This window comes from Hemitrygon akajei, chromosome 9, assembly GCF_048418815.1.
Source record: "Hemitrygon akajei chromosome 9, sHemAka1.3, whole genome shotgun sequence".
In the NCBI taxonomy this organism is placed as follows: domain Eukaryota; kingdom Metazoa; phylum Chordata; class Chondrichthyes; order Myliobatiformes; family Dasyatidae; genus Hemitrygon; species Hemitrygon akajei.
This window is the reverse complement of record NC_133132.1, coordinates 97,015,385-97,030,741: the sequence shown is the minus strand read 5'-3', so window position 1 is coordinate 97,030,741 and position 15,357 is coordinate 97,015,385. Positions and strand designations below refer to the sequence as shown.

The window sequence follows — 15,357 nt, the reverse complement described above, 5'->3', positions numbered from 1 at the left end:
TATTTGCTTTTATTGTTTGCACAATTTGTTTTTCTCCTTGCACCTTGGGTGTTTTAAATCTTTTTTTTAATGGGTTGTATTGGGTTTCTTTGTTTTGTGGCTGCTTGTAAGGAGACAAGTCTCAAACAAGTCTTTAGGATCTTCACTCGCATTTGTATTTCATTAGTTATATATTACCTCTCACTTCTTCTCTGACCAAAATTGTTTAATTAATCAAGGAGAGCTTTTTAATGCTTAATGGGAATGTCTAATTCTTTCATTGAATTACTTTCTTCCTCAAACGCTCCCACTTTTCATTTGTGCATATATCTGTTAAGAGTTCTGTTAATTCATTCCTTCAGAAGTAGCCTTGACCAAATATAAATACTAGTTTATGACTCGTATCTGTGTCAATCCATTCATACTATCCCGTACCTTAAAAATTGCCCCTCATTGGCCTAAAGTGAGGATATGTTTATGCATTCAGTTGATTGGAATGTCTTGATTCTGCAGTCACTTGAAAATACGTTGTTTGAGATTGTGTACAACAATATACTCCAACAAATGAATTTCGTTTAGTAGGATTGGAATGAGCTAACAGGTTGTCGGTGCTTTGGGGAAAAATTGACTCTGGAATCTACCAGAATGAAGTTATTAGAATAATAGCTAAAGCTTAGTCCAGGCCACTGTGTTAATGATCAAAGCATAAGAATGACTGTTGGTACTATTATCCTCCATACATTACTGCATATAGAGCGGATTCTAGTTAATTCAGATACATCAGGACCAGTACATTTTAGTCCAATTAAGCAGTTGCCCCAATTGGCTGAAGTTTCATGGAAATAGTAAAAAGGTGTTTTGAAAAAAGACAAACTACCATTGACCATTGTGTCTTCCAAATCCTCATTTTCATTGCAAGATTCAAGATGGTAACCTTCAAATTCCTCCTAGTTCCTAACTTGTTGAAGTAGTGAAATTATTCAATTTTCACTCCTGGCCATTTTTGGCATCTCCAAGCCGGAAAGCTTGAAACCGTGGTGGACAGAACAGTTCTGAATTGTCTTCCTGCTTATTTCTTGCCAACTATCAGTGATTACTGTCTGTAAACAGTTAACCCCTCTTCTTTGGCAATTTTTTGAAGTCAAAATAAAAACAAAATGGTCAATAATCTCTGCTTTTTGAATCGGCATCTGTTGGCCCAAATGGATAAGATTAAATACACAACTATTACACTATTTAAAAACTGTTCACTTTAAGCAAAGTGTAGTAACTAATGGCCACACAAGTGCATATGACCGACACTAGTTAGAAACTGTTTGGCAACTGACTCCTGTCCCAAATAAGCAGAGGGAATCCCAGTTATTTTCTTAATTAGTTTTTGTTCTTTAAGAGTTGTCCCAAATTAGCAGCTGCACTGATGGCCCAATTAACCAGAATCTACTGGTCAGAGCTCTTTTTCCAAACTGGGCACTTGAAATATCAGAGAATTAAAGGCAAGGCTAATCACTTGTTGAAACATCATACATTGATTATTTGAATTTTATTGAAAATAAATCTTTGCATTCTAAAACAAGATATAGACAGTTTTGTGAAGCATTTGTCATTTAGTTATATTAGTCTTCAGCTACTTCCTGCTTTGATTCAACCTGTTGTCTTGAAGGCATAAAAGTCATCAAGATAACAGGAATTATTTTCTGTAAAACATTTTACCATCATATAAAGCAATGAGTGTTACTATGTGATGAATACTTTGTTTTAGAATAGATTCTTGATTCCTGTTCATTTAATGGAGTTCATTACATAAGTTATTTGCTATTTGATATTAGGATAACCCATACGGTAATACTGGAAGATCCATTTGATGACCCTCAAGATTTACAAATTCCAGATCGCTCACCAGAGCCCACCAAAGAACAACTTGATGTGAGTATTTGCTTAATTATTTTCCACATCTTCAGGTAAAACTTTTGTTCTTGATTTGTTTGTGAGTTGTCTTTAACTTTTCTTTAAGACTCAGGAATGGAGACATCTGGAAATCACATGTTACATTAATTTCTTTTACATTTGTGCACATAATACAAAATTATCTGATGTTTTCAACCAGAGAACTGATGTCCTCTGCAGTTGACATGAGCTCACATAACTCCACCTCACAGTAGACTGTTCAGTCCAGCCTTGTTTCTGACCCAGAAGAAGTATAGAAAGTCATATCCTCCCTCAAATGATATCCTTACTGAAATTCTGAAACCCAGCAGTGAAGTGCTTATGGTAGTGTAGTGTTAGCGCAATGTTATTACAGCTCAGAGTTTGGAGTTCAGTTCTGGTGCTGTCAGTAATGAGTTTGTACGTTCTCCCCAAAAACCTGTGTGTTTCATCCAGGTACTCCAGTTTCCTCCCACATTTCAAAGACGTAACAGTTAGGTTAACTGGTCATTGTAAATTGTCTTGTGATTAGGCTAGTGTTAAATAGATGGGTTGCTGGGGGGTTCCGGCTCATTGGGCTGGAAGGGCCTGTTCCGTGCTATATCACTAAATAAATTTTTTTTTTAAAAATAGCCTTGTTGCCCACATTCAGAAAGTGGAGCATCTTTCAGGAGAAATCAGATGCTGATCAATTAAGATGTTAAAACCTTAAAGTGCCATTCTGGAAGAAAACTCATTGTCTACTGGGTAACAGTGATCCTATCTTCCTGCGTACTTCTGAGAACTGGATTACCCACAGGAGACATTTCAGAGCACCTATAATGTGTGTAAACTCATCCAAATGCAGTGGGAGGATAAGCAAATCAAACTTGGCGTCCTGTCCCAGACCAAATCCTGGCATTGATGCCTAGTTAGTTTGTCAGCAGTGATGGGTGGGCCATGTCATTTTCATGCCCAGCATTAGATCTTGAGCTGTCATGGGAAGTGATTACCAGGTGAACATCAGTAAAGCCTGGCTACACAGTCATGGGTGTAAAGAGCAGTAGGCTAAGTACACATCCCTGTGGAGTGCTAGTGTTGGTTGTCAGTAAGGTGGAGATGTTATTTCCAAACTGCACTGATAGTGGTTTTCCAGTTAGGAATTTGAGGATTCAGTTGCAAAGGGAGATACAGAGACCAAGGTTCAGTAGCTTTTCGATCATGACTGAAGGAATGGTGATGTTAAATGCTAAGCTCATAGGGATGAACAGCGTCGTGACATAGGTATTTGCATTGTCCATGTGATCCAAGGTTGTGTGGAGAGTCACTGAGATCGCATTTGCTGTAGACCTATTGTGGCGATAGGCAAATTGCAGTCGGTCCAAGTCCTTCCTGAGACAGCTGTTGATTCTAGCCATGACCAATCTCTCAAAGCATTTCATCACAGTAGATGTGATGTTTGGGGCCCTGAATGAAGGTGAGGGAGGAGGTGTATGGGCAGGTGTAGCACTTAGGCCACTTGCAGGTGTTACGAATGTGGAGCAACTCTGAGGGGCCGAAGGGTGCAAAGTCGCCCCCTCCTTTTTGAGAATCGCAAGATCGCTATTATTTCGAGTCTGAGACCCAGGAAATGAGAGAGATACACATCATGTCAATAATGAGAGAGAGACACACAGAATACACAACCAGGTGGAATGTCTCCTGACATAAGCGGAACAGAACCACTGATTACTGCCATTGTCTCTTGGAGAAGGAATTGTGTATTGAGTACTGTACTATTCATGGAAACCCCTCAGGGGACACCAGAGTGGTCTGGTTGAGGGATTGCATCATCCCAACCTGATTGACATCTGAGACCCCGTGAGTAAGGATAAAAGACGGGTCTGGGGAACACCCCTTAGACGCACCAGGAGAAACGCTAGAAATCCAGTGGCAGCGTTTTATAGCGAAAGTCGGTGGGAGCTCGTGTGCGTCCTCCCTTGCTTGAGTGGCGGGCTCATCACGGAAGAACGGTTTAGCTAAAGGAGAGGTCACACTTGAACGGCCACACCAACGAGACACCGACGGATCGAAATCATAAAGGAAGGTTGGCAAAATACTTAGTGGTAACTGTTCCCATTCTCCTATCTCTCTCTCTCTCCAACAATTGCAACACAGCAACAACCAAACGACGGCAGCCTGTGTGAACTGCAGCGAACTTTATATTTCCATCGGACAATTCATTATCCCCTAGACAATGATAGAGCTTATTTCTTATTGATTATTATTATACCCGCACTTTTAGGTTTAGTATTGATGACGTATATTATCTGTGTATTTGCATTGATACTATGTATGTATTTTTACTAATAAATACTGTTAAAAATAGTATAATCAGACTCCAACGGATATCTCTATCTTTGCTGGTAAGTAACCCAGTTACGGGGTTCGTAACACAGGGGTAAGTGCTTGGAGGGAGATTAGTGGAAAGGGATGAATGGACAAGGGAATCACAGAGGGAGTGATCCCTGCGGAAAGCAGAGGTGGGTAAAGATGTATTTAGAGTAGGATCCCTTTGGAGATGGTGGAAGTTGCTTGATGTGGAGGCTGATGGGGTGGTAGGCAAGGACAAGAGAGGCTCTGTCACTATTACAATGGCGGGAAGGTGGGGTAAGTGCAGATGTACTGGAAATGGAGGAGATGTGGGTGAGGACAGCCTCAATAATAGAGGGAGGGAAACCCCATTTTTTAAAGGAGGAGGATCTCTCATGTCCTGGAATGGAAAATCGCATTGTGGGGACAGATGCTGTGGTGGCAAAGAAAGTGAGAGAAGGGAATAGAATTTTTACAGGAGATAGAATAGGAAGAAGTATAGACAAGATAACCATGGGAATCAGTAGGTTTATAAAAGATTTAGGTTGATAATTTATCTCCAGAGATGGAAACAGAGAGATCAAAAAAGGGGAGAGAGGCGTCAGAGATGGACCAAGTGAATTTAAGGGCATGGTGGAAGTTAGTAGCAAAGTTGATAAAATTGACTAGCTCAGCATGGGTGTGTGAAGCAGTGCCAATGCAGTGGAGGAAGAATTGGGGAGTATAACGTGGGAAGGCTTCGAATATAGACTGTTCTAAATAGCCGAAAGAGGCATGCATAGCTTGTGCCCATGTGAGTGCCCAAGGCGACCTCTCGAGTTTGGAGAAAGTGGGAGGAGCTGTAGGAAAATTTGTTCAGGGTGAGCACCATTTCTGCCAGATGGAGGAGGGTGGTGGTGGAGAGGGATTGGTTGGGTCTTTTGTCAAGAAAGAAGCAGAGGGCTCTGAGGCCTTCATGATGGGGCCCTCTTGTGCCAGGATGAGGCCATTCTCAGGGTGGAGGAGCAACACCTTATATTCTATGTGGGTGCCCTCCAACCTGATGGCATGAATATCAACTTCTCCTCCCCTCCTTCCTCTATTCCCCACTCTGACCTTTCGCTTCTCACCTGCCTATTACTTCCCTCTGAGTCCCTTTCTCCTATTGTCCACTCTCTTCCTATCAGATTCTTTCTCCTCTGGCCCTTGACTCTCTCTCCCATCCCCCCCCCCCCCACATGGCTTCACATAGCACCTTCTAGCTAGCCTATTTCCCCTCTTGCCACCTTTTTATTCTAGCATCTTCTCCCTTCCTTCTCAGTCCTGAAGAAGGGTCTCAGAAATGTTGACTCTACTCTTTTCCATAGATGCTGCCTAACTTGCTGAGCTCCTCCAGCATTTTGTGAGTGTTGCTATACATTATACAACCTTGAAATCTGTCTCCTTACATGCAGCCATAAAACAATGAAACCTCAAAAGAACCCTTTAAAATAAAACTGTCAAGCACCCAATGCGCAGAGAGAGAGAGAAAAAAGATTGTGCAAACAATAAAAGTTAGCAAATAGCTTTAGAACTGAAGTTTTATGAAAGACATGAAGCGAGACATTACTGCAGCTGGAGCAGACCACAGCCTCCGTTCATTACAAAGCTGAGTAAAAGTTGCGAGACCACAGACGCGAAGCCAGGCATCACTGCAGCAAGAGAAGGTCATAACCTCAGTTCAGTATGGAACTGAGTAAAGTCATGGGGCAGTGAGCAGAACCAGCCCTTGTCTTGCCTCTGGTCCCAACACCCTGACCCTTTAAATCTGGCCCAACACTTAAGAGGGTTGTTCCTTGTTTGGACTGCTTGAGGGCCTGAACCCCACTGCCATGATTCAGCTTTCCAGTTCGACCTAACGCTTGAATTGATCAGACATCGGGACTTACCTCACTCTTGGGGATGCTGCGATTCTGCCTTGACTTTGCCTTCCCTGTGCCTCCTCCAATGCCACTGCTCGCCTCTACTTTCCTTGACTATTTCTCACCTGTGCCACTGCTCATCTCTCCATTGATAGTGTTGATTGTTATTAATAAAGTATTATTTATAAGAAGTTTTCTTGTTCTAATAGCTTTTCTTTGCTGCCAATAAGTAGTTGCTGGGCATCACCAGCAGCATCTTAAACTATATTTAGAGGTTGATAGGTTCTTGATTAATATGGGCATCAAAAGTTATTGGGAAAGGCAAGTGAATGGGGTTGAGAGGGAAAATAAATCAGCCATGATGGAATGGAGGAGCAGATTTGATGGGCAAAATGGCCTAATTCTGCTCCTATGTCTAGTGTCCAGGATTTTGTGGTGTCTTCAAGTTGCTTTTAGCTTTTGGTAATGACCTTGGAGTTGCTTAAAACATGAATGAATTAAAGATGAAGTAACTTGAAACTGGCCAATCCTGTTTTTAATTTACAGAATTCTTACACTTAGGGATGTAGCAATTCTATGAGAAATTTAGCCTTTCTGTTCTCCTGGTGGTCACCTGGTACAACAGTAACACATATTAATTTAATTATGGTAGTTAATTACTTATGATGCATAAGATGTTAGAAAATTCTGCCCCAGATCCCCACCTACAGCGAAGGGTTTAGAAACTTAGCATTCATGGCCATTGTTCATAGTCATTTTGGTTACATATACCATGCTTTATATTTCAAGTTCTTCTTACTCCCTCCAAAGTACTATTTTAAATAAAATTATCAACTATTTACATTAATGTAAAACCTAATAATTGCTTTTAGCATCACATTAACTCACTGAAATATCTTTTCCACGGATCATTTGAATTATCTCCTTTTAAATGCCAGCTGATTGAAGAACTGTTTCTACGGTTCCTGAAAAGCTCAGTCTGCTTGTTGTACGGAGATATAATCTCCTAACCTTTATTTCACAGAGCAAGTTTGCTCTGTTTGTTCCTCATTATAGAATGAGTATTTTACACTAAGCTCTTTAATCAGCATTCACCCATAGTCATTGGAATTTTATCTCTGCCACTTTTTGGAGCACTGATTAAAATCTCTATGATTGAAACAACTACAGTTTAAATAGAAATAAAGAATGGTAGTGGAAACTGAAGTATTCTGAAGTTGCTTGGAAAAGAACTTTTGTTTTTTATTCATAAAAGATGGAATAACTGATCTGACCTGACAAAGGATCTATGCCTTTCCACAAGAAAAAATAATAATTTTGCCACATGAAGATCAGAACAAGACCAGGTTCTGGCAGTGAAATATCCTTGATAGGGGAACATTGAAAATTAACCAGCTACCTTCATCAGAGAGGTAATTGATTTTAACAATGCCTTATGGAAATTCCAGGACCTGTTTACTTTGTTCTTGATTTGTTTAGTTATGTTGAAGATTACAGATTAGTTGTACTCATAAATGATGCAGAATCATATAATTAAGTTGTAGTAAGGAATCGGATTTGCAAAAGAAAGGAAAATCTAAGTAGGCAGTTAAGTGGTTGTTGAAATTTAATGCAGCCGATGAGTAGAACTACAGAGTGCCAGGAACATCAATGGGCATTGTGAATGGTTAAGACTAACGAAAGATGAAAGACATGTTAATCTGTCAATTGAATGTTGGCCAGCAATAAGCAAAATGAACAAATTGCCAATAAAATCCACTAAAGTAAAGCAAGTCACTGAATGTGGTCTAGTCAGATTGCAACTAATAAAATGGTGTAATGACAATGAAACAAACATTTTCTGAAAATGGAGTGAGTGACACTACATAATGACAGGGCATTAGCACTAAATCTTATTATACCCGGTAAATGCAGCAGTGTAATTACAGTTCTTGATCATTACATATTCATGTTTTTATTTAGAGTGGCAGAATAGGAGCTGATGAAGAAATAGATGATACCAAGGGAAAAACTGCAGAGGAAATTGAAGAAGTATTGGCAGAGAAAGAAGCAAATACACGGGCCATTCTGCTAGAAATGGTAAGTAAGCTCCTTAAAAGGCATTAAAGTATTGTTGGAAGTACAAACGTACATAGAATGTAAACAGTCCATTTTGTGTGTCCTAGTTTGCACATATGAAGAGAAATTATTTACCATATCCCAGTGTTTTCAATGCTTCACAGTAAGATGGGGAAACCTTATCCCATAGAATTGGATTCAACGGTTGTATAATCTTACAGCTCTGATCAAAGTACAGTGAGATCTGTGGAAAAATTATATCTGTTGTGTAGTTGAACAACTTTAATGTTAAATTTAACAGCATAAAGTACAGATGAAAAATATGGGCTATGGTGGAGAAAAAGGAATTTCTGTGTTAGGGTGAAGTAATATAACTATTAAACTGGCAGTTAAGCTCTACAATCCGTGTGATGTTTTGCTAATGTTGTGAAGTCTAGGTAATTTATAGTTTGACCTACAGGGATATGTCCAGCAAGCCAGAATATACAAATGAAAGAAAAAAAAGGAAAAATTGAATGCCAGGTAGAAAAGGTCAGTTCTGATACAAATAGGAAGAAAAAGCAAGTTACTTGGATAGGCAAGGCCAGATCAGGAATAGTCAGCATGGTTTTGTGCTTGGGAGATTATTTCTGATGAATCTTTGAGGTTTTTGAAGAGGTAACTAAAGGGATAGATAAAGGTAGAGCAGTGGGTATTATCCATATGGTTTTTGTAAGGCCTTTGACACAGTCCTGTGTAGTAGGCCAATCTGGAAGTTTATACTGTATGGAATTCAGGGGAGCTAGCGAGGTGGATTCTAAATTATCTTGCTGATTGGAAACAGAGGGTGCTGGTTGAAGTTGTTTCTCTGACTGGAGGCCTGTGACTAGAGGGGTGCCTCAGGAGGTCAGTGATGGGACCTCTGGTTTCATTATTTATTTGGATATGAATGTATATGGCATGTTTAGCAAGTGTGCTGCTGTTATTAAATTTGGGGATTTTGTTGATAGTGAAGAAGGTTGCAATGAAATGCAAAGAGATTTTGATCATTTAGGGCGATGGGCTAAGGAATGACATATAAATTTTGACTTGGATAAGTGTGAGGTGATGCATCTTGAACATAGAACACTAAAGCACATTACAGAACCTTTTAGCCTACTCTAAGATCCATCTAACTATTTTGTCCTATGTAGCCCTCTCCACCTTTGTATCATCCATGTGCTTATCTAAGAATTTCTTAAATGCCCCTAATATATCTGCCTCTACCAATACCCCTGGCATGGTGTTCATGTGCTCACCAGTCTCTGTGTAGACTTACCTCTGGCATGCCCCCTATACTTTCCTCCAATCACCATTTTGGATAGTCAAACCAGAGTAGGACGTGCAGTGAATGACAGGGCATTGACAAATGTTGTGGATGAGAAGGCTAAGTGCACCATTTGTTGAATACAGCCATGCAGATAGTTGGGGTGAAAAAGAAGGTGTTTAGCATGCTGGTCTTCAGGGCATCAGTCAGGGTATTGAGCTTAGAAATAGGGACATAATGTTGCAGTTATATAAGTTGTTGGTGCGGCCACAGTTGAAGTACGTCTTCTAAAGGAAATTGGATGCCATTAAAAGGATTAAAGAGGTGAGCAAAGTATTAGATTAAAAAGGTAATTTTAAGAGATGGTTAAAGGAAAGAGGGGAGATTAGAAACATGGAAAAGAAAACAAAAAAATTGAAAAAGCACAACATTGTACCCTTTATTCTATGAAAGTAATAATTAATGTTAATGTGACCAAGAACTTTGCAATACATACCCTACAGATTTAATTGTACACCAGTATAACTTAAATTTAATGGCACATTGAGATCTTAGTGACTTGTTTTTTTCCAGAATTACTTCTTACAAGACTGCAATCTTAATGTTTGTAGGTTGGAGATTTGCCAGATGCAGAAATAAAGCCCCCTGAAAACGTGCTGTTTGTCTGTAAACTCAATCCAGTTACCACAGATGAAGACTTGGAAATCATTTTTTCAAGATTTGGACCAATCAGAAGGTACTTTTTGCAGTTAGATTTTTTAAACACGCATATGCTTTTTGTGTGTGAAGATCTGTAGCTTTCAATCAGCTGTTAACTGATGATTATCTCACATTAATCTTAATATTCCTTTGGAGTGACCAAGCAAACCATTTAGTTATTTAAAAAAAACAATAATTAAACTGGGTAGTTCACTCAGCAGTTATCCAGGAATTTCAGGATATTATGAAGACTTGTGTAGTATAAGCAATCCTGCTCAGTTCTTGTTAACATCTGCAGAACAGTGTGAAAATTGGGAGAGCCATTTCTAGTGCAGTATCAGCTTGATATAATCATGGTTGAGAAATAGTTACTGACAGCAACTTTACAGGCTCCTCTGTTACCATTCAGAGCTGCTATACAATTGAATAAGTTTTTTGAGAAAGGTGGCAAGGTGGTGCAAGTAGTCTTACTTGCCCTTAAGAATAACTGTGGACCCTATGAAAATGTGTAATCATACCAAAGATGTGCTGTGCAAGAATTACTCCAGGTGATTGTTCATAGCTCTGGTGAATCAGAGTCCTGTGTATTGAACACTATTTAGTTGAAGGATTGGGAAAGCAAAGACACAGGTATTTCACCACCAAATGCACTACTTCTATAACACTGACCGAGTGGCAATTCTAAAGAAATGGTTGCCAAAATGTGTACATCATTTTTATATTTTAAAAATCATCTTTTTGTTTTGAACCAACAGCCCTTTTTACAGATGATGAGTAGGTAGTCTCATGATTTTTATCACAGTACTAGAGTATTTCAAATATTGGAGGTCAGGGGATTGCAGAGAAGCTCCTCAAGGCGATGTCCTAGGCCCAACCACCTTCAACTACTTTATCAGTATTCTATTACAAGGTCAGACTGAGAAGCTCACTAATGCATGAACAATGTTCTATTTTGTTTGCAACACTTCAGGAAATGGAAATGCCTTGCTTGCATGGACACTCAGGTGTGGACTGCCAAGTCAGAATCAGAATCAGGTTTATTATCACTAGCATACATTGTGAAATTTGTTGTTTTTCAGCAGCAGTGCACACATAAAAATTTCTATAAATTATTAAAAATAGTGCAAAAGACAAATATTGAAGTAGTGTTTGCACACAAAATGCTGGAGAAACTCAGCAGGCCTGACAGCATCTATGGAAAAGAGTACAGTTGATGATTTGGGTAGCGTTCATGGATTCCTAGACCATTCAAGACTTGAGAGTAGATTGCCATTTCTTAAAAAGATGAGTGTGGGTCTCCAAGATCCAGCACCTTTTCCTGATTTTTGTAATATGAAGTTGTCTTGTCCCAGATAGTGAATGGGGTTTCCTGATGTCTCCACAATCAATTCCTTGGTTTTGCAGGCACTGAGTATAAGGTTGTTCTTGCGACACCATTCAACCAACATTTTCAACAAGTACCAAGTAATTACCTACCTAAGGAAATGGTGCTGCTGTTGAATGGCAAGTCCTCATCTACTGCCATAGTAGGTTGAGTTGAGTTTCTGTAGCAAGTCCTTCACCATCAGTCTCCATAAAGCCTCTCTGAGTCCAGCAAGGTACCTCAGAAGTATAATTAAGATTATTGCACTGTTTGAAAGAAAAAGAGACCCGAGTTTGCAAAGCACACGTCATGGTCTTTGACTTGCCCTGAAACATCTTATTTCAACAAAAGTTCTTGGCTTTCAAGTCAAGTCAAGTCAATTTTTATTGTCATTTCGACCATAACTGCTGGTACAGTACACAGTAAAAATGAGACAATGTTTTTCAGGACCATGGTGCTACATGAAACAATACAAAAACTACACTGAACTACGTAAAAACAACACAGGAAAAAAAAACACTACACTAGACTACAGACCTACCCAGGACTGCATAAAATGCACAAAATAGTGCAGGCATTACAATAAGTAATAAACAAGACGATAGGCTCAGTAGAGGTCAGTAAGTTGGTGTCAGCCAGGCTCTGGGTATTGAGGAGTCTGATGATTTGGGGGAAGACACTGCTACATAGTCTGGTCATGAGAGCCCAAATGCTTTGGTGCCTTTTCCCAGATGGCAGGAGGGAGAAGAGTTTGTATGAGGGGTGTGTGGGGTCCTTCATAATGCTGTTTGCTTTGGGGATGCAGCATGTATTGTAAATGTCTGTAATGGCGGGAAGGGAGACCCTGATGATCTTCTCAGCTGACCCCACTATCTGCTGCAGGGTCTTGCGATCCGAGATGGTGCAATTTCCAAACCAGGCAGTGATGCAGCTGCTCAGGATGCTCTCAATACAACTCCTGTAGAATGTGATAAGGATAGGGGTCGGGAGATGGACTTTTCTCAGCCTTCGCAGAAAGTAGAGACGCTGCTGGGCTTTCTTTGCTATGGAGCTGGTGTTGAGGGACCAGGTGAGATTCTCCGCCAGGTGAACCCCAAGAAATTTGGTGCTCTTAATGATCTCTATGGAGGAGCAGTTGATGTTCAGTGGAGAGTGGTCGCTCCATGCCCTCCTGAAGTCAACAACCATCTGTTTTGTTTTGTTCACATTCAAAGACAGGTTGTTGGCTCTGCACCAGTCTATTAGCCGCTGCACCTCCTCTCTGTATGCTGACTTGTCGTTCTTGCTGATGAGACCCGCCACGGTTGTGTCATCAGTGAACTTCATGATGTGGTTCAAGCTGTGTGTTGCAACACATTCATGGGTCAGCAGAGTGAACAACAGTGGACCAAGCACGCAGCCCTGGGGGGCTCCCGTGCTCAGTGTGATGATGTTGGAGATGCTGCTTCCAATCCAGACTGACTGAGGTTCCCAGTCAGGAAGTCTAGTGTCCAGAGGGAGTGTTCAGGCCCAGTAATTTCTTTAAGTAATCGAGCCACTTTGAGGAAAAACAGGTTGAACTGGAGAAAAGAAATGGGATGTGTGTGAGGAGGATCTTTGATCTATCGTCATCCATACTTGTAAAAGAATGGCAGCAGGAAAAAGTGATTGAAGGTTGGCAGTTGAGGTAAAAATAGTACATGTGAGGAGAAAGCTGTCAACTTTAATTGAAATATTATTTGCCTCAGAAGTGATTTATAATATTTATTCTTTAGCTGTGAGATCATTCGAGACTGGAAAACTGGAGAATCTCTCTGCTATGCCTTCATTGAGTTTGAAAAGGTAATATATCCTGATATTATGAATTATAGCTTTCTTCCATAGTATATTCAAGTGAATTATTTTAAATATAGTACTGTATTGCTAGGTTTTAGTGCTTATGTTAATACTTTATTCTGAGTATATTTTACAATTGCCTTTGGTCCAATTCTCAGCCAGAGATGACAGCAATCAATTGTTTCTACTTCAATAGATTAACAGGAATTTGAGGTAAACCATTCTCATGGACTTTAATATATGTACTAAACTTGGATTCAATCAATTGGTCAATTTATGATGTATAAATAGCCCAATAATCTAAAATATCACCCAGGAAGCAACCAGTGAAATCTAAAAATTAGCAAGGTTGATAGAATCTCCAATCTGCCTGATAGATTTATATTTTTGAGTGAATGGTAAGACCTACAAATATGAGCTCCTACTCGGATTTCCATATAATCTGCATTTACAGTTATTGTATTAACGATGACAATCTCTCGTCTCTCTGATGTGCCTATTACTTTAAGGCTCCTAAGGATAATGTGAGGTCTTAGTTTTGTTGATAGCATTCATATCTCTATGTCAGGAATTTATGTTAATTTTCTTTCCCTAATTTGAGTACGTAATCTTAATTATTACTTTAAATTAGAACTTAACATTTATGTTAGAAATTCTTTGCTATCAATGAGGTAGTAACTATTAATGCGGAAAACACAATCTATGGCAGAGTAGTTGAAATTTATTTTAATTGAAACTCTTTCTTTTACATCTAGTTAAATGCAGAGTTATTATCCTCATCTCATTAGCCTGTCTGTAGGATCTTGTTTCATAAACGGTACCTTCCATTGCAAATTGACTAGACTTAATTTTATTAAGTTAAACTGAAACGCACATTAGGAATTCCCATAATGTGTCTTAATCATGAGGGAAATCTGGAGAAGATAATTCCTCAAGTCCCTTTACTTTGGATGGTTCCAGGACTTAATCATACGCAGAAATGAGTGATACTGCAGTCCGTGAAAGAACTTGCTGAAAGAGAAATTTTCATAGCTCTTGAACTTGTCAGATTTTGTACCCTGTAGAAACAGTGCCGCTTAAAATTAGATTTCAAGTTGGATTATTGCTCAAGTTCTCAACATGCCTCCAAGTTCTTTAGTACACATGGCTTATTGCTTTTCAAGCATCAAGTTTACTCAATTATTTTTCATTCTCAGCAATAAGCTGTTAATACATTGGCCTTTTGTTGCTTTCAGCCATTGTTGTGAGAGGAACATACTTTCTCAGTTAGAGCATTGAGTCTTTTGGAAACCAAACTCATAATGGTAGTTCACAGTCAAAGTAAATTTATTATCAAAGTACATGTATGTCACCATATCCTTGAGGTTCATTTTCTTAAACATTTACAAGAAGATGAAGAAATACAATAGAATTTATTAATAATTATACATAAACAAAGACTGATAAACAGCTATTATTCAAATGAAAAAATAAATAATACTGAACATGATTTGTAGAGTCCTTGAAATTGAGTCTGTGGATTGTGGAATCAGCTCAGAGTTGAGGTGATTGAAGTTATCCACATTGGTTCAGGAGCCTGCTGGTTGCAGGGTAATAAGTGTTCCTGAAATGGTGGTGTAGGACCTAAGCCTCCTGCCCAGTGGTAGCAAGAAGGGGGCATGGGCTGGATGGTGGAGGTTCTTGATGATGGTTGCTATTGTCTTGTAGCAGAAAAAAAAAAGAAATGTCAGCATGCTATTGTTCCCAGGACTTTAACCCAGTGTTATCAACAGTGAACTATTGCTATTATAATGTAATTCTAGATTATTTTTGATATTCCCTGTTTCAACCCCTGCACTTGTGCTATCTTACAGCAAGAAGACTGTGAAAAGGCTTACTTTAAGATGGACAATGTGTTGATAGATGACAGAAGGATCCACGTGGACTTCAGCCAATCTGTAGCTAAGGTTCAGTGGAAGGGGAAAGGTAATTTCAACACATTCAGTAACACCTGAAAGTACATTTTAAATTATTTTGCTTCAAAT

General features: G+C 39.3%; 1 protein-coding gene across 1 annotated transcript in view; it reads left to right on the top strand.

Moving 5' to 3' along the window:
- ppil4 (peptidylprolyl isomerase (cyclophilin)-like 4) overlaps nucleotides 1-15,357 on the top strand; it is a 71,846-nt gene that overhangs the window by 39,179 nt on the left and 17,310 nt on the right. Inside the window, exons 6-10 of the mRNA XM_073056572.1 lie at nucleotides 1,806-1,902; nucleotides 8,076-8,192; nucleotides 10,068-10,192; nucleotides 13,273-13,339; nucleotides 15,187-15,298. Of these exons, the coding sequence (XP_072912673.1) occupies nucleotides 1,806-1,902; nucleotides 8,076-8,192; nucleotides 10,068-10,192; nucleotides 13,273-13,339; nucleotides 15,187-15,298 (518 nt within the window). The remainder of the gene's footprint in view (nucleotides 1-1,805; nucleotides 1,903-8,075; nucleotides 8,193-10,067; nucleotides 10,193-13,272; nucleotides 13,340-15,186; nucleotides 15,299-15,357) is intronic.